The 19,595-nt window shown below is 28.7% G+C and overlaps 2 protein-coding genes across 2 annotated transcripts; both read right to left on the bottom strand.

The window, feature by feature from the left end:
* Positions 1-13: 13 nt before the first annotated feature.
* On the bottom strand, positions 14-8,764 carry LOC123273140 (EF-hand domain-containing family member C2-like). The gene is made up of 9 exons (XM_044740382.1): positions 8,522-8,764; positions 7,543-7,855; positions 6,558-7,024; positions 4,791-5,017; positions 4,481-4,678; positions 2,295-2,771; positions 2,111-2,224; positions 1,807-1,986; positions 14-501 (listed from the first exon to the last, which is right to left on the bottom strand). The coding sequence occupies exons 1-9, from the start codon at positions 8,588-8,590 to the stop codon at positions 276-278; spliced, it is 2,271 nt and encodes a 756-aa protein (XP_044596317.1). The 5' UTR covers positions 8,591-8,764; the 3' UTR covers positions 14-275.
* Positions 8,765-9,417: 653 nt separating this feature from the next.
* Positions 9,418-12,811, bottom strand: LOC123272767 (X-ray repair cross-complementing protein 5-like). Its single transcript, XM_044739767.1, has 3 exons — positions 12,505-12,811; positions 12,210-12,411; positions 9,418-10,980 (listed from the first exon to the last, which is right to left on the bottom strand). The coding sequence occupies exons 1-3, from the start codon at positions 12,676-12,678 to the stop codon at positions 9,554-9,556; spliced, it is 1,803 nt and encodes a 600-aa protein (XP_044595702.1). The 5' UTR covers positions 12,679-12,811; the 3' UTR covers positions 9,418-9,553.
* Positions 12,812-19,595: the final 6,784 nt, after the last annotated feature.

Genomic DNA, 19,595 nt, shown 5'->3' with positions numbered 1-19,595 from the left:
TTAATTGTACTGCTGTATTGTAAGCGATATTTATTAATCCAGTATTTGTATTTGTGCTCCAAGTCATTTATATTTACGCGTATTTATATTGTATAAGAATAATAGATGTCGACGTTAGTTTTTAGTAGAGTGTAAATAGTTATGTCGGCCTCGATGTATCAAACTACTATTATTATCCATTAATAATAATAATATAATATTAAAAAATAAATGCATAAAAAAGATGAATATTATTATGAATGAAATTTTAAATATTAAATATCTGACTATTAAAATTATTGAATTTCTGGTATCGCTGAAACGGGATTATCTTCACTTATACCAAGGTCGGCTAAGAACTTTAACCAATCCAATCCAGGACAGTAATCTTTATCTTCAGAAACCCATCCGAGCGAAGTTTTCAAAGACATCGGGACAATTGGAGCAACTGGATTTATTTTAACATCCAAGTATTGTATTAAATCTCGACAGTCTATTTTTCCCTCTTCGTTTTTATTGATCCTATAATGATAATTTATAAAATGTAAATCTATATTATTAAGAGAATAAGAAAAATTTTGTGTCCAGGATAGTTATATGATAAAATCGGTTTTTTTAGTAAGATTTTGTGTCATTGCAAAGGTCTAGGTCAAATGACCTTGTATTTTGTGAACTATTGAGATTTTTAAAGATATAAGCTAATCCCGATGTCACCCTCATCAAGACCTTTCATTTGAGTACCCACATCAATTTTTCATAAATATATATATATATATATATATGTATATATGAAAAATATATCAAAATGCATGTGGGTACTCAAATGAAAGCTTTTGGTGAGTGTAACGTCAGGATGAGCTTATATCTTTAAAAACGTCAATATTTAAGAAAGTACAGTACAATTTAATGTAATTAAGAAATGACCTTGTATCTTGTGAATTATTGACATTTTTAAAAATATAAGCTCATCCCGATGTCACAGTCATCGAGACCTTTCATTTAAGTACCCACATCAATTTTTCATATATATATATATACACAGAAAAAAAAAATTAACTTGATTCAAGAGAAAAATTCTTGAAGCAAGAATATAATTTTGAAGAGGGTAATTGTCTTGAATCAAGACGAAAAATTCTTAAATTAAGTAAAATTTCCTTAAATCAAGAAAAATGTTCTTAAATCAAGAATTTTCTACTCAAACCAAGAATATTGAACTCTTCAAAATATATACTTGATATATATATATATATATGTATACATATATTTTTTTTTGAGAAATTGAACTTTGATCTTGAATAACTTTTGAACGCGTGGACAAATCAAAAAATGTTATCAGACCTTTTTTGTAGAGCGTTCAATTCTCTATAAAGATTGAAACAGCGATTTATAAGTCAATCAGTCGTTTGAACGGTACAAAAATCAGAAGAAGCAAAAAAAATTTTTCCCATGTTATTCTTATGGGAATTAAAAAAATGCGATGAGGATAATCTTAATATTAATATTAAGAGCTCATCTTTTTACAGTAATTTTTTTACACCTAAACGAAACTTTTGAGCCTGTTTGGAAAAAAAAAATTTTTTTTTTTTTTTTGGATTACCCTAATATATATATATATATAAACATTGGGATGAGCTTATATCTTTAAAAACGTCAATAGTTAAAAAAGTACAGTGCAATTTAACAAAATTTATTATTTAATAAAGCAAAATTTTATTTTATTTATTTATAATCCACAAGGCACGGCAGTCACGCAGTGACTGCAAGGTTGCTAGTTTATATTATTCAAATTAAAATCAGTAATTAATTGAGTTGCTAATAAATACTTACCTTTTAAGCATTTTATCAATAAGTTTCGGATCAACGGGAATTCTACAGCCACGTAAGATAGTATAAACTTGGCTCGGAGGTAAAAAACCACTACCTGCAGGATCCCAGTGCTTAATATCCTCCTCAAGACGATCCAAGTCATCCCACAAGAATCTCTTGAGCTCATTATGAATCAAACGCCTATAGATCATTCATTTATATGTTCATTCACTCGCTCAGAATGATTCATTAAATACTAATTAGTTAAATAATTAATTAGCCGTCCATTTTATTGCGTAACAGCTTTAAAAAAAACTTTAACTACCTGATGTCTTCTCGTAAATCACGTTCAGGTTTTTCTTTCATCGCGTAGTGCCTTGCTGTTGTTATTATTTCGTGTTCTACTATATCATTACCCAGATACTTATACAAAGCCTCTCTGTGAATTTAAACTCATTATTATTGTTACAATAATTAGTTGGTTAGTTTTTAAAATTAATCATCAATACCTCAATTTATCGTAGGAGAGCACGAGAGTACCAGATACTTGAGTAATTGGTCGAAATTCTTGAATAAATCGCCCGTAAACAGGCTTAAGAGCCGCTCGGATTTTATCAATAATTAAATTGGTATTAGCTTTGGGAAATTTCTCACAATTATTTTCCATGTAACGGATAGCGTAGTCATCAGCGGAAGTTATTTCAAAGATAAATTTCCCAAGGTTGAGACGTGCTCCGACATAAAAAGAGCAGGGATCATAAAATTTCGGTTTATCACTCGAATAAACCTTTTGTTCCGGTAGCATCACTTTCATGCGCTTCTGGAAGTAACACTGTTGAAATCCGGTATTTTTTGGTGCTAATTCAAAAATCGATATCGTGTTATCTTGTAAATAAATATTGATTACAAACAGCCGGTCTTCATTTTCTGGGACTTCGGATATCATTCTGGCTCCGAATCTTAATATGTGGCTGTCTTTATCTTCCCTGTAAATATTTATTTATTAACTTAATTTCAGCAAAACTTTGATCTTATACCCAGTAAAAAATTTCATTTTTGATTAAGAAAAAAAATAATCGTTACATAACATCAATTTCTTTGAATTAAAATAAATGGGTAATTATTTACAAGTGGAGGTCAACCCCATTTTGGGTAATAACTAGGTGAAAAATTAAAATTTTCAAATTTTTTTTATTCTGCTTGTTTTTACGGCGCATTTATGATAAAAAATATCGTTAAAGAAAAAAAATAAATATTTCGATAGCCTTTTTGCCTTCAAAAGTCACATCATAAATTCACTGAGTCTCGAAACTTTCAAAATTAAAGCTTTCGAATTTTTCCAAAATCTGGAGTTAAAAAATTCAACATCTTAGACAGCTATTGATTCATAAGAATAAATCAACTGACATAAAGATTAGTTTCATTACCTAACTGATTTGAAAATACTTGTAATTAAATTGATTCATAAATTGCTACTATGTAAAACCATAAATATCGTTTAGTTTTCATAACTTTTTTCTTTTCTTATATTTATATCATCTTTTCGCTATTATATAACGATGTAAACGTTTCATACTGTTACTTACGTGTACTATGACCATTATGTAAATTTTACCATTTGCCATTTAGCCCTAGCCTTGGAATTTAAATAAATGAATAAATAAAAAAAAGTTGGAAAAAATTTTGGCTCTTATGTTTTTGGATCAAATTTCTATTTTATCTTTTTTTATGTTTTTAATATATTTTTTTTTTTAAAGTACATAAAATAAAAATTTGAATATCACAATTTTCTAAAAAATTTAAGGTAAAAGACCCAGTTATAGAGACCGACCTAGTTGTTTGACACTTGCAATTTTACTCTAGTTAAAAAAATTAAATGTTATCAAAAAACCAATTTTCTTAAAAATTATATTTATTAATTTATTAGAGTTGATTTTTTTTTTTTTTAATTAAAATAAAATTGCAAGTGTCAATAATTGGGTCTTTTACCTTATAAATTTTTTTGAAAAATTAAAATTGTGATAATCAACTTTTTTTTTATTGTTCATTTTTTTTATGTATTTAAAAAAAATATTTCAATAAAATCAAATAGAAATTTCGTTCAAAAAAATGAAAATTAAAATAGTTGATTTACTTGTAAATATTTACCAAAAAATGAAATGCTGGTAAAAAATCAAAAAAGTATAAAATTAAGTTCTAAATGATTGAATTCACACTGGTATATATGGCGACCCAAATGCCAAAAGGGCGCATATCATTTTATACGCCCTTTTGGCTTTGCAGTGCCAAAAGGGCGTATAATTTTTTTTTTTTACTAATCGCTTTATTAACACTTTCTAAGCCTAAAAATAAAAAAATAAATATCCAAAGCCGAAAGGGTGTTAAATTTTATTTTAGAGTTAAATTTTATATTTCAGAGCAAAATTGAAAGTTTTTTTATACGCCCTTTTGGCTTTAGGTTAAACTTTTCTAAAGCCAAAAGGGCATATGTTTTGAGATATGACCTTTTGACATTAGTAAATTGAAAAAATTTTTTTGACAAATCTTTTGAGTAGTTCTGAGTTGAATGGCGAAAAAAAATTTTTTATACGCCCTTTTGGCATAAAACCCTATCTAGCTGCTGTAATACGCCCTTTTGGCATTTGGGTCGCGATATATATTGTTAATAAATAATCACAGTATGTTATAAGCATACTTATCGTATGAGAATAGTCTCACGTAGTCAAGTTTAGGTGGTTTGGGAACGACCCTAAAGCAGTTACCCAGCGAATCATCATAAGAGCCAAAACCATTGTACGGCGGTGGCTTGTATTTTTCGGCACTCGTGCAATAGTAATCGTTCTTTGTATCCGGCCGTTCAAGCGGTTTGAATTCTTCTATGCCATACTTGTTCCTTGTGATTAGAAGAATTGGAGTATAAGAATTAATAGAGTAAAAATCAACGAGCTTATTGTGTTAGAATACAACAAAAAAAATATAATAATAAATAAAATAAAAAAAAATACCTATAATACTCTCTCGTAGCAGGATCAAGGTCAGTAATGACGACTTCACGACCAAACACATTGATCCTAACACCAATAGCCAGATCGCTGTCTTTGTAGTACTCATTGGCCAGCTTACCGGTGTTTAATGAATCTGCGATCAAGTAACTTTGCTCTGTACTCTCTCCTAGCACATTCAGAACCGTGAAAGGATCATTGACACCTATGGGGTCGATGCCAGAGTAGAACTAGAATCAAAACCACATTTAACTCTAATTAATAAAACTTTTTTAAAGGATGATTTTTTAATATTTTAATCTAGCAATAGTCTAATTATAAAAAAGTAAGCCATTCGGCTCCGCCCGAGATGGAAGGTAGATTTCAATTTTTTGTAATTATAAATAATTATAAAAAAAAATTTGTCGAATAATTATTACTTAAACTTTTATTAATGAAAGTATAGTTTTTTTTAATTATTTTCAAATCGAACCATCATATGTTTTCATATTTTTCGTTATTTTCACAATTTTTATAATTTTTAAAATCACAATTTTTATAATTTTTGTAATTTTAATAATTTTTTTGTGGTGAATAACTTCGATAAAATAACTAATAAGTGTCAAAAAGTTAACGTTGTATACGTCAAATTAGAAGTAATTTTGTAAGCTTTTACATGAATTTATCAAAAATCAGCTTTCTTTTTGCTATTAAAAGTTATACATAAATAAAGTCACCGGAAACGTAATTTTTACTATTTTGATCATTTTGAAGAGCTACTATTTCTAAACTAAACGAAGGATTTCACTTATTTTAATGCTCATGCAAGCTAATTGTGTAAAGAATTTGCATACTAAATTTCATTAGGATCTGTTGAGAATTCTCAACAGAATAACATTCATAAGTCGGTTGCACTACACATTGCCTGAAAATGGTTCAATAGAACTCTTAACTTTGATAAAATAACTAAAAATGGTCAAAATGTCAATGTTATATATGTCAAATTAAAGGTAATTTCATGAGCTTTCACAAAAATTTGTCAAAAATTAGGTATCTCTTTTCAAACAAAAGTTATACATCAATGAAGTCACCGAAAACGTGATTTTCACTATTTTGATAATTTTAAAGAGCTGCCACTTCTAAACTTATTGATGGATTTCACTCATCTTCGAACTCATCCAAGGTTATTATCTATAGAATATGTGTAACAAATTTCATCTAGATCCGTCAAGAACTGTAGACACAATCGCGGCAACATCCTGCGTTATATTACATATATATATATACACATATATAAATTTTTTAACTAACGTTATTTTTGAGCTTTACTCGACTAGTTAAGAGATATTACGACAAAATTCCGAGTAAATTCCAACATGAGGACCAATGCAAAAAATTGATTTCTATGAAATCTACCTAATTATTTAAATGATCCAAATCAAAATATTATACCTCTATTAGATATTAAATTGTTTTTTAAAGTAATAATAAATTTTGAACTAATTGTTTTTTCGTACAAATGGAAGATTCTCTAAAATGGAATTAGATAATTTGTTAATTGGAAATGAAAATTAATCTAGCAGATATTTTATAATTTTTTTAACAAATAAATTAAGTCAAAGAAAATGAGAAAAAAAATTGACATTTAGAAAATTAAAAAAATAAAAAATCAAATTTTTTATAAATAATTTTTTTCAGCAAATTTATCTATTAAAAAAAAAATTAAAAAATGGTCAAGTGACTGCTAACTTTAATGTCGTAATTAGAACGTTGAAATAATTTTTTCTTTACCTTGGGAATTTTCATCCGCTTAATAAACATCGAGCTCATGTCTCTTGCAGAGTTTGCGGGCAATATTTCCTTGATTTCAATCGTGTCATCAGCCAGATAAAATCTTAATTCTAGATCATGAATGACTCCATACTCATTGGCAGTGTCGTCCCAGTAGCCAGTAAATTTCAAAACCTTGCGATCGTACTTTAAAAATTTACCGAGGTTATCGGGCTTTCTGTTGGGCTTCTTCGGAAATACGGGAATACTTCGGTTATCATTGTAAGGATCTGATGGAATTTCTATAGGGTCAGGCACTGCGATACCCATGCGATTTAAAAATCTACGGGTAAATTTATCGCAATCAACAATCTTGTACACTCGCCCAAAGATTTCTGGCTCTTTCCCGATATTTAAATCAATTATATCGAAAAATCTGTACTTTACGGGATCGGGCATTGGTATTCTTTGGCGTCTCACTAATATACCTGTAAAAGTCAGTGATTAATCTCTATTAATAATTCGGATAATTAATTGTTTATAAATGAAAATTAATTTTGCATTTATTTAATAATTTTAAGAATTTTATAACAAATGAATTATGGCAAAAAAAAAATTTATTAATTGGCATGTAGAAATTTAAAAAAATAAAAATACAATTTTTTTTAAATAATTTTTTTGTTAAATAAAATTAAAAAATTGTCAAGTGACTGCTAACTTTAAAAATTATACTTTAATCAGTTGACGTCTGATTATTGTTAGGATTTTATTTAACAAATAATTAATATAAAAAAATTTAATAAAAAATTCCACGTGTGAAAATTAATAAAAATTTTTACAAGCATTTTTTTATTGTAATTGTTTTTTTTTTTATAAATTTTTGAAGTTGACTGCTAACTTCAGTATCATGTAATTTTTAAAAAATATTTTTTTGGTAATTTATTTGTTTTAAAAACCTAAAAAATTACCTAAATTATTAATATTCATATTTATTTACAGTACATACCTTGTTCTAGTCCACTATTGCTGACGGACGGTTCTACAATTTTCATGGTTCCATCTTCCAGGAAAAAACTTATCGTTACGACCCGAATCTGACGACCAGATTCTCTTCGCTCTTGAACGGACTCTTGGAAAAATGCCTTGAACATGAGTCTTTGGCCATCGTAGGCCAGCCAAGGTGGAATTCGTTTCTCGTCGTCGTACGGGTAAAATGACGGGTCGCGAATTTGATTAATACTAGATCGCTCGTTCAAGTAATAAACTCCGTCGTGAATTTTGTCAAACAATTGACTTATATGGTGGTTTTTCTTTTCAGCCTTAATAAAATAAGTTGATGACATCAAAGTTATCAGTTACTTGATCATTTTTTAATTTTATTTAACACGATACTGAATAATGAAAAAATTAGCCGATATTTTTAATTTTTTATTTCTTATTAAATTAAAACTAAAAAATATTTTTTAAAAATTGCACTTATAGTTTTTCAAGTTTTTACAAATTAAATTTTTTTTTTATTTATTTATTTATAATAACTTTGTTAATAAAAAAAATTCTAAAAATTTTTAGATGTCGGCTAACTTAATTTTGATTGAAACTGAAATTAATATACATCTGTCAATTTTTTGGATTTTTATAACTAAATTATAGTGAAAAAATTTTAATAAAAAATTCCACATCTAGAAATTAAAAAAAGTTACAAGTTCAAATTTTTTAATTATATTTTTTTTATCATTGATTTGTCATAAAATTAAAAAAATTGGCAGATATCTACTGACTTCAGTACCACTATTTAACAAATAAATTAGTTCCAAAAAATTGTTTTTAGAAAAATTTCATTTTCAATTTTTAAAACTTTTTACATGTCAATTTTTTTACCATCATTTATTTGTTACAAAAATTCTAAAAATGATCAAATATCTGCTAAATTAATTTTCATAGTGTGTTGGTGGAAATTTAGTTATAAAATTAGAGATTTTACTTACGGGTGGTTTGGTATTGTAGCCTGGAAGAGGAGGAACGGCTAATGAACGATAAGAATTTTTGTCTTCCATATTTTGATTATCAAGGTAAGTTTTTAATTGTTAAATATTTAATACAATAGTGAGATGTCAAAATTGTTAGATGACAAGTGTGTTTATATATTGAGCTACTTGTTATTTCGTTACCTTAGTAACGGTGTCTACTTCAAACAACCTTTTAATTCTTTGATAGCAAATTCAATTTTTAAATAAAACTAAACCAAAATTGACAACTCATTTTTTTTTAATTAAACTATTATTCAAAATTATTAAAACAAGATTGAATAAAGTTTCATTTTTTTTCTCATTTATTTTATGTTATTAAAGTTAGCAGCTTGATAATTTTTTAATTTTATTCAACGAAAAAATTTTTCTCAAAAAATTATTTATAAAAAATTGCATTTTTAATTTTCTAAAATTTCTACACGTCATTTTTTTGCCATCATTTATTTGTTAAAATAATTCTTAAAATTATAAAATATCTGCTAAATTAATTTTCATATTTATTTTTATTATCAAATGGTTCTTATTTTAAATTATAAGATAAACTTGTCGCTTATTGTCTAAAATAACTTAACTTTAACTTTCGCAATAATCGTCACTACTTTACATTCCTAATAAAGTATTTTATTAAAATTTAATGTAAATTTTATTTCAAAAATTTTTCTCACTAAAACTTTATTGTAAAATTACAGAACTATAAAAACCCAAATAAATTTTATTAGAAAAAAAAATAAAATACTTGTAGAATGATGTAAATATTGAGACTACTAGGTAATCATTAACATAATTCGTTACGGATAATATAAAACATATATTAAAACCACTCGATTACATCAAAATATCATTTATTATATTTTAAAATACAAAAGTAGGGTGTACCCAAAAAAAACATCAATCTTATAAAATAAAAAACTAAAAATCAATAAACTGTTTTCATAAAACTAAACTCTTTGAGAGGTAATGGTTGATTAAAAATCCACGACTATAAAATATTTATAACTTCGTAGCTTTGTACTCTTGAAGCCTGTTAACAAAATCTTGTTTTTTTCCCTGAATGCTTAAGTTGAGAGCTCTGAGAACCGCTTTTAACTTATCATTAGTAAGTCTGGCAAAGTCTCCAGCCTCCAAAACTTCTTTAACGTACTCATCATCGGCCCTGATAACTTTAGCAGGAGGTGCAATCTGGACATTAGAACAGATTACATTTTGTAACCGGTCATAAAGGTTCCCCTGACTGAGACGATCGGTAATGTCCTCTACCGAGGGAACCGTAGTATCAGCCGGTAGCTCCTGCGGTGGTAAATCCAGAGCTAAGTTCTCTAAAACAATTTGCTGTCTCTGAGATTTAGGATTTTGGAACATGGTAACGTCATACTTGACACTCAATTTTTTAACAAGAGTTTTCATCAATCCCAGCTTCTCCTCGTTTATCGGCGCGGGATTTTCTTCATCAAAGAAATATTTTTCCGTTAATTCATCAATGTCCCTCGCTTCGTGCTTAAACGGAATACGGAAGAGATAAAAGCCACCGTACTCAACATAAGGCATCAAATAAGCCAATCTAGGAGGTGCCAATTTTCTGGTCGTAATGCAGCAGACCGCCATAAGCTTCTTCTCGACCATTTTCGACAGCAGGACAGCAAAGAACTCAATCTGGCCTTTACTGGCTTGACTATTACACCCAAGGAAATACGGGTTGCTTATTTGCTCCATAGGACCACGCTCTGGCATCGGTTTAAAGCCTAAGAGATCAATTCCTTGCTCATGAACATGACGTAATCCTCTGACTTCTTCTGGAGTAAACAGAATTTTTCTCCCGCCGTAATTCTGAGCGCGTTTTATGTCGTAAGGATTTTGCGCAAACCTAACTTCTTCTCCGTCATTGTCCTCGTCATCAAACATGTCATCGAATGTCCACCAAGTATACTTGTCCAGCGGTTCGTTAGTAGCTTTGCTGGCAGTTATCTTGGTCATTGCTCTAGGTGGTCTGGAAAATGCTTGGATAGTCACTTTAATTTTTAAGGATTGGATCCTTAAATGTAAATTGGCAGCGACGAAAGATTTGTGGGTGATGTTATCTTCCAGTTCGTTTAAATCAACTCGCCGGAATTGCCTAGCTGCAAGGTTCTCAGATATTTCTTCTATTTCTTTGAAGAAGAGATCGTACTTCCACTGGTCGCCTAAACCGATCACGTGGAGTCTTATAGCGAGGTCCTTGAAATTCTTGGCATTTATTCGAATGCTATTAAGCTCCTGGGGGTCGGATGGCTCCGGGTCGTCCTCGCAAGTTAAAAAATACACCTTACGAGATGCCATTATTTTTTTTACTCTGTTGTAAGTTCGGGTCGCGTGAAGAAAGGCCTCAGATATTGAATAATCATCAGTACATAACTGTTTGAAGGGATCAATATCTCCGTTGCCTAAAATTTTAATTAATATTGCTGGTAATTTTTATTAATCGAAATAAATGTTTGCTATTACACTGAGAAAAAAAAATACTTTTATTAAGAAAATTTTCTAGATACAAGAATTTATGTTCTTGAAAATTTTCAAGAATATATATTCTTAGCTCAAGAAATTGTAAAATTGATTGAAATAATTTTTACTTAATTTAAATAAAGCTATTCTTTTGTTTATCTATTATCCAAAGATAACTATTATTTATTTTTTCGGTTACCGAAAAATTCCTACTGAGTAAGGTCCCCCCCCCTTTATCCTTTATTTCCCCAGTTCCCAAATTCGTCTTTAATGACAAATTTAGCTATAAATTATGGCTCTTTACCGTAAGATGAACGGTGGTGTTTATTACTCGGTCGGTCTTATTAGGTGACTGAATGGTAGTCATGGACAATGTTTCGGATAGCTTAAGTGGTAGAGCCTTTGAGGCGTAACCAAACGATCCGGGTTCGAGTCCCGGTCTGGGCAGTCCGAATTATTTTTTCGGTTACCGAAAAATTCCTACTGAGTAAGGTCCCCCCCCCCCTTTATCCTTTATTTCCCCAGTTCCCAAATTTGTCTTTAATGACAAATTTAGCTATAAATTATGGCTATAAATTAATTAAATAACTATTGATGTTCTTCTCTTCAGAAATTAATAATTAATAATAATAATAGAATATTTGATCGTCTGCGAGTTTCTTGAACCAAGAAATTGTCGATTGAGTAAAAATATTTTTTTTTCTCAGTGTAATATGTCTATCTATAAATAAGCACTTTATGTACTTATGTACTTACTAGTTAAACTAAATACGAACTTATTACTATTACTATTACTTATAAGTATTATTATTAAATAATACTAAAGTTAGCCGACGTTTTCAATTTTTTTTTTTCATTTATTAAATTAGAACTAAAAAATATTTTTTAAAAATTGCACTTGTAGTTTTTCAAGTTTTTTACGAATGAAACTTTTTTTTTATTTTTTTTTTGTAACAATTTTTTAAATAAAAAAAATTCTATTAATTTTTAGATGTCGGCTAACTTAATTTTCATTATTATGAAATATAATGTAACTGTTATTTTTTTTTCTAATGGAACACGCTTAATGATCTTGTTTTAGGGTTCAGTGTATTGTTTAAGAATAACAATAAAATAAAATAAAAATGGGATGTCTTTTGATTTCATTATTATATTAATAAAACTAACTTACGTATTTTTGCGATATCCATAAACATTTCCCGTTCAACAGGTTGAAATTTTTGGAGTGTTAATACATTTTTCGGCTCAGGATCATTTTCATCATCTGGCGGATACTCATCTGCCATTAGATCTTTTTTTACATTACATAATATCAGACCCATCCAATCTTCAGAATTCGCTGACAGCTTTTTTTTCAAGACGTTTAAATAAGACTACATTGCAAATATAAAAAAAAAAATTAATTAAAAATTATTGACATTGATTATTAATATTATTTAATGCTAAATGAACTTTAAGATACTTACATCAAGACATTGGTGAAAATAAGTAATGTCAAATTCATTTTTTGTAAACATTTTAGGTGTAATATCAAGAATGAAGAGGTTACCCACTCGAAAGCCGAACTCGATCGGCTCATTTCCATAGTGATGAGGTTCGGGTAATTTTAACTGCGACTTTGGTTGTGACGGTGTTGTCATTTTTTTATTATTCTAATTGTTTAATGATAGTAATTGAAGAATTAATAAATTCTGACAATTTAATAACAAAAACAATAACACAAGCACACTTGTGTGAATTTATGAATCAGCTGGAATAGAATGTTTTTATTGACTAGTGTTAGTTCATAATTTCGACACTAGAGCGGTATTCAAAATGAATGAGATTTCCCACCGAAATTGAGCTCGGCTATATTCGGGAATACGAAAGTGACTCAACTGTCAATATTCAAAGGAAAAAATAATAAATTTCAAGACCTCATTACCCAAGCATGACAAAAAAAAAAATGTTGACTTTTTGGGAGATTTTATTTAACAAGAAGTCAGAAATTTATAATTGTCAACTTAAATTTAACAAAACATTAACAAAATATATATATTGAAGAAATTTTAATTCTTGAAAATTTATGAAAGGGATAATATTTTTTTTTGAGCTTAATATTTATGACGTGTTGTTGCGCATCATAAGTTAAATATGCCTTATGACAATTTTTTCTCATGTTAGTAAATAAATAAATTTTATTTAGTGAAGAAACAACGTTATTTATCTTTAATTATTTTTTTTTATTGGAACGAAGTTCCTTACGGCAGGCTTGGAGGATAATAGGGATTTTGCTGCGCGACCGAACTGAAAAAAATGTGATAGTAAAACCGTAAGAAAAAGTCCGTGGAATAAAACTGTTAAATGAGACGTGCGCAGGCGCGACAGTCGTATACACAAGCGAGTAGTGTATAATCCGAACAAAAACAGTTTCACTGTAAAAGTCGCGCCAAGTCCACGTTCATAAGACTATTAGGAAAAAAATTTTTTCTTTAAAAGATACAAAATAAAAAATTAAAATCCAAGTAACCGATATGATTGTTTTTGATTTTCGAAATTAAAAAATTTTATTGTAAATTTAAAAATTAAAAAAAATTTTAGAACGTATTTAATTGTGCGTGGTTGCAAAATATTTTTACTTTTAATGAAATTCGTAAAATCTATTCACTAGAACTTTAAAAAATTGAAATGCACAATGACGCCCACGAAGTACGTTCTAAAATTTTTAATTTTAAATTTACAATAAAATTTTTAATTCGAAAATCAAAACAATCATATCGGTTACTTGATTTTTAATTTTTTAGTATCTTTTTTTAAAGAAAAAAAATTTTTTTTTTCTAAAATAGTCTTATGAACGTGACTTGAACTTTTTACAGTGAAACTGTTTTGTTCGGATTTTAGTATTGTAATTATAATGAAAATTTACAATCGGTACCAACTTAAATCTCGTGTTGACTGCATTTTTACTGCAAACTATCCCCTTGAAGCTACAGTTTATGTAGATGTAATTCCAGTGCACTCTGGCGGCCGTAAATGTAAGCTGTGAATTACTTTTTTTAACTGTAGTTGCTTATCTATAGGAGGATTACTACACATTTTTATTTTATCTAGTCTGTGGCGCTGACCTTTCTCCATAAAAAGTCAGGATCGAAATTTGTGAGCGAGCTATAGTATGTGCTGATAAAATTTAATAATTTCAAGTAAATAAATTGTTATAAGTGAATATAATTAATTAATACGGTGAAGTAAATTATGAATTACTGTTATGATAAACAAATTGAATAAAAAAAGTACCGTAGAATTAAATAAAATTTCGCAGCCTCAAAAAACCGTTCTGCTTACAGTAAACACAGTCGGTAGTCTGGCGCTCCGTTTACAACGGTTTTGAACGGAACTTGGCGCCAGATTCTACCGAATCTGTGGATACCTTTCTCTTTCTCCTTCTTTCTTTAATTCCTAAAATACTGAATTTCCTAAATACTTTCCTGTACTTAAATAAAAACTAATCAGCAAAATTTAAGAGAAGAATCAAGAAAACCTACATAAAGTTGAGCACGATTTTTTTTTTGCAAATTGTGTCGATTCTACATTAGCCGAAGGAACTTCGTTCCTACCTGGTGTCCCACGACACCATATTTTTTTTTTTTTTAGTAATGAAATTATTCAAGTACATTCTTCCATTAATAATTGGTGAATATTATTTCAGAGAATTAGTTCACTGATTTATTTAAAAGTCGAAATTATTTAATATATTACATTTATAAATTTGAGGAACCGATTATAATGTCAAATCATGATTTGTTTCCTAGAAGAAATTAGGTTTTTATTATTGACGTGAAGATTAAATTTAAAGAATAATGAATATATATCATAAAAATGAAAAACCTTTTTTGTTTTTTTTGGAGCTTAATATTTATGACAAGTGAAAAGTATTTGAGATAATATTATTAGTCAATAGAGTAATGTATCTATTGTTGATGGAATATTAACAATAGAAATAGCCAAATTTACAGTTTGAAAGAGGTGGGAATAATCCAAATAAATCATTCGAGCTTCCATTACTTCGTTTCAGTAACGCTGAATAAAAAAAAGTATTGAAAAAGATTGCCAATACTTTTTTCTTTGTCTCAATACTTTTTTAACTTCCCGCTAAGAAAATTGAAAATTTTCAAAAATCGGGAAGTTATTGGTTTTACCCCGTTTTTCGAAAATCGAGTTTTCATCAGATCTCGACGTTTTGAGGTCCTAGGAAGCTTTCCTGACTATTCCCGCGAGGGTGTCACTATGTCTGTATGTATGTGTGTGTGTGTGTGTAAACCTCTTATAACTTTTGAACGGTTGAACCGATTTCATCGCGGTTGGTGCCATTCGAAAGGGCTTCGCCAAACTTAGATTTGCTGTTAATTTGGACCGATTTGGACCGATAGATTTTGAGAAATTTGGAGAAATCTAAAGAAAAGTAGGAGAAAAATTTTTCTGAAGTGGTTTTTGGGATAACTTTTAAACAGCTTCACTGATCGATTCCAAAAACTAATCAGCTCTTAAACTTGAAAAACCACGTCGATCGCCGCCAATCCGGTCAAAATCGGTTGATTCGTTCGAGAGATATCGTGAACGAAAGAAAACCGAAAAAAGTGTTTTTTCAGAGTTACTCCGAAATTTCTAGTTTGACCAATTGAAACTTAGAAATTCTTTATGAGGCTTAAAAAACTGCGTAGAATGCCGCCAACCGCGTAAAAATCGGTTCATTCATTCAAAAGTTATTGCGGTATGAACATTCAAAAAATAGTGTTCTATGAAACCTCTATCAGACTTTTGAGCTCAAAGAGCTCAAAAGCATAGAAAAGGTATCTTTTTGAGCTCGGAGAGCTTAAAACAACACACAGATTGTACTTTTGAGCTCGAAGAGCTCAAAAAAGCGGCCAGGTATTAACGGAATTAGCGGGAAGTTGCAGGGATGGCCTTTAGGGTCAACCGTTTTCCTAATTTTTTTTTATCAGGGAAGGCTCTAGCTTTTGTAACAGCATAAGATTTAAGGTTGTTATTTAAATTTTTGTGTGTGAAGAAGACATATTAGTAATATGGATCAACATAAACCCGGCACTTCAAACGAAAGAATTATGAATCAACAAACAATGGAGTCTTCGGACAATAAAATGTGTGCAGCAGGAGATAAAGTTCCAGAAGACAGTGTAAATCTCCACAACGAGGTACCTAGAGAAGAAAAAAAAAACGTGCTCCTATAAGCTTAGAGCTGAAGTTAAATACTATCAAATTATATTTAATGCTAAAACATCCAAATGATATAATAGCTAAAGAACTGGATATATGTGTTCGAAGAGTGCATTATATAATATCAATGAAAGATAAATTTTACCAAAAAGCTAAGCAGTTACCAGCACCGGGTTTTGAGATCTTAAAATTATTGGAAGATCTAAAACTTTTATTATTATTAAGAACGCTTGAATTAAATCTTATTAGTTGGTTGGATCGATTAATACTTTGAATTACGATTGGTTTTCTAGAAGAAATTAAGTTTCTATAACTTACGTAAAGATAAAATTGATAGAATAATGAATATAGATCATAAAAATAAAAAATTAATAATTACAAAAAGATTGAGAAAAAAAGTTTCTGGGTTTCAATAGATTTAAGTGCTCAAAAATTAAAGGCTTTTACTTGATCAATTAACATTTAAAAAAAAAGCCATGAATTGCTATGAGGAAATTTTTTTGTAGAAAAATCTTAAATAAAAAATAATACTAAAGTTAGCCGACATTTAAAATATTTTTTTATTGAAAAAATTAAAACAAAAAAATATTATGACATTAAAGTTAGCTGACACTTGACCAATTTTTAATTTTATTTAACAATTAAATTTATTCTAATGAATTATTTTTAAAAAATTGCATTTCTAATTTTTTAAAATTTCTACATGTCAATTTTTTTTTCTTATTTTTTTTACCATTATTTATTTGTTAAAAAGAGTTCTAAAAATTATTAAATATCTGCTAAATTAATTTTCATAAAAATATTTTTTAAAAATTGCACTTACAGTTTTTCAAGTTATTTACAAATGAAATTTTTTTTTAATTTTTTCAATAAAAAAAAAATCTAACAATTTTAAGATGTCGGCTAAACTGAATACTGTTAGTTCATAATTTTAACACGAGGGCGGTATTTAAAATAAATAATAAAATTTCTTGCCAGAATTGAACTCGGCTATATTCGGAAATACAAAAGTAATTCAACTGTCGATATTTTATAATAAATTTCAAGACCTCAGTAAGAATAAGATTATTTAAATGGTTATTCTGAAGAAATAATAACAAACTTTAATACTTTATAATTTATTGAAAGGATAATTTTTTTTTTGGACAATTCACACAGGCTAGTGCAAGAAGATAAGTTACACAACCTAACCAAAGTTGCGTTGTGCCAGCTTATGAAATAAATATACACTTTAATTAATTTATTTTATAAAGTTTGAGGTAATTATTCAGAATTTTGTGTGTCAAGAAAAAATATTGTAATTATGAATGAACAGAAAATAAATTCTTCAAACAATATAGAAATGAATGAACACATTAGCGAGTCTTTAGAAAATACAATGTGTGCAGCAGAAATGAAATCTCCAGAAAAAAATGTAAGTCTACTAAACAATGTATCTTCAGAAAAAAAAAGAAAGAAACGTAATTCTATAAATTTGACGGCTAAGTTAGAAATAATTAAAGCAAAAAGTTCTGGAAGAAAACTAAAAGAATTAGCTAAAGAATTCGGTATTAGTCGTCACAGTGTGAGATATATAATTAAAGACAAAGAGAAATATATTCGGCGAGCTAAAGCACTTGAAGATCTTGAGAAAGGGAAAGGAGCTTATCACTTCGATGCTGGACATGGTTGGGTTTGCTCATCTGAACATCGTTGGGATCGTAAGCTTGTTCATGACAGTACAGATAATGCGAGCAATACAAATAGTTTCTTGATGGGAAAGAAATTTAGAGTAGATGATGATCACGATCAAAGTCAACAAGTTCATAGAATAGGTAAAAGACATTTTTAAAAGTAATTTTATTTTTAAACAATTAACTTTTTTTTAATGACACTAAAGTTGACAGACATTAGAAGTTTTTTTGGAATTTTATGGCAATTAAATTATTATAAAAAAAAAAAGTTTAATTAAAAAATTTCACATGCAAAAATTAATAAAAACTACCGACCTTGCAGTCACTATATGTGACTGCCGGGACTTGTGAACTATGAATAAATAAAATTTTGATTTATCAAATAATGATTTTTGTTAATTTGCACTGTACTTTTTTAACTATTGACGTTTTTAAAGATATAAGCTCATCCCGATGTTACAGTCATCAAGAGCTTTCATTTGAGCACCTACATGCATTTTTGATATATTTTTCATATATATATGTAATATATAAATATATAAAATATATGAAAAATTGATGTGGGTACTCAAATGAAAGGTCTTGATGACTGTAATGCCAGGATGAGCTTATATCTTTAAAAATGTCAATATTTCACACGATAAAAGGTTATTTCTTAATTATATATACATAGGGAGATAGAGCATTTTCGAATTCAGCTTAAGTACTTATCATCATAAATTGACTATTGGTGAGAATGATATGAAACCTTGAAAAGGCACAACTCCAGGTCAAGACCTTTCTAATGATACTAAATTTAACTATAAAAACCTATTTTATCATATAAATACACTGATCACAAAATTTTTCTTATTCTCTTAATAATATAGATTACAAGTGAAAATTTTTATAAGCTTTTTTTTATTGTAATTGATTTGATAAAAAAATTTTTAAAATTATGTTTCTTATATGTAATAATAATTCTTATTTTTCATAGATTCAGAGGATGCTTCACTTGATGATACGTCGAACTTCAATGCTCCTGGTAACGTTGAAGGGCACGTTTCAATTGATTGTGAGTCTCAACAAAACCCTGAGTCTAATAAGTGTAATATAAACGAACTTGAGGATTATGACAGCACATTATCATATAAGCTGACTTTTTATGAATGCATACGTTCGTTGATGGATTCTGATGTTTCTCAACATTTATCTGATAACACAAGAAAGGAATTGATTAAAGAATTGCATTTTCTGATATCAACAATGACTTCTACCGAGCATTTACTCAATGATCTTCTCATGAATGAGACTTGGAAGCCTTTTGGAAAATTCAAGTGTTTTGGAGATGTCGCTTGGGTTTACCAATTAAGTAATGAAATAGAAGAGAGAAGTGAAGTACATGAGGCCAATAAAAAAATGGTAATTTGTACAATATGTTACGAAACATTAAAAGATAACGGTCTAATGTTACATTGTAACAAGGAATGGAGGTTAGATCGGTTAGATTACGATTTTAATCTAATATGCAGAAAGTGTGATGTGTGTTTTAACACAACTCTTCATAGTCGTCCGGCAGCTGAATGCATTTTTTGCATTATTGCATTTTGGAAAATAAAAGCTATCGCAGAATCTGAGTTCAAAAACGGCACTAATAGAGAACAACACTAACTTAAATGTTAATTTTCACTCAT

The sequence above is a fragment of the Cotesia glomerata genome, linkage group LG10, assembly GCF_020080835.1.
Source record: "Cotesia glomerata isolate CgM1 linkage group LG10, MPM_Cglom_v2.3, whole genome shotgun sequence".
NCBI lineage: Eukaryota > Metazoa > Arthropoda > Insecta > Hymenoptera > Braconidae > Cotesia > Cotesia glomerata.
This window is presented reverse-complemented; position numbering and strand designations above follow the sequence as displayed.

Excerpts from the sequence above, each read along its gene's own strand:
- LOC123273140 (XM_044740382.1), bottom strand. The coding sequence starts at position 8,590 with ATGGAAGACAAAAATTCTTATCGTTCATTAGCCGTTCCTCCTCTTCCA. Across the intron at positions 7,856-8,521 it reads GCTACAATACCAAACCACCC|GCTGAAAAGAAAAACCACCA; the intron begins GTAAGTAAAATC and ends TATTTTATTAAG. Across the intron at positions 5,018-6,557 it reads AGCGGATGAAAATTCCCAAG|TTCTACTCTGGCATCGACCC; the intron begins GTAAAGAAAAAA and ends TTTTGATTCTAG.
- LOC123272767 (XM_044739767.1), bottom strand. The coding sequence starts at position 12,678 with ATGACAACACCGTCACAACCAAAGTCGCAGTTAAAATTACCCGAACCT. Across the intron at positions 12,412-12,504 it reads ATTTTCACCAATGTCTTGAT|TCTTATTTAAACGTCTTGAA; the intron begins GTAAGTATCTTA and ends TTTGCAATGTAG. Across the intron at positions 10,981-12,209 it reads TATGGATATCGCAAAAATAC|GCAACGGAGATATTGATCCC; the intron begins GTAAGTTAGTTT and ends TTAAAATTTTAG.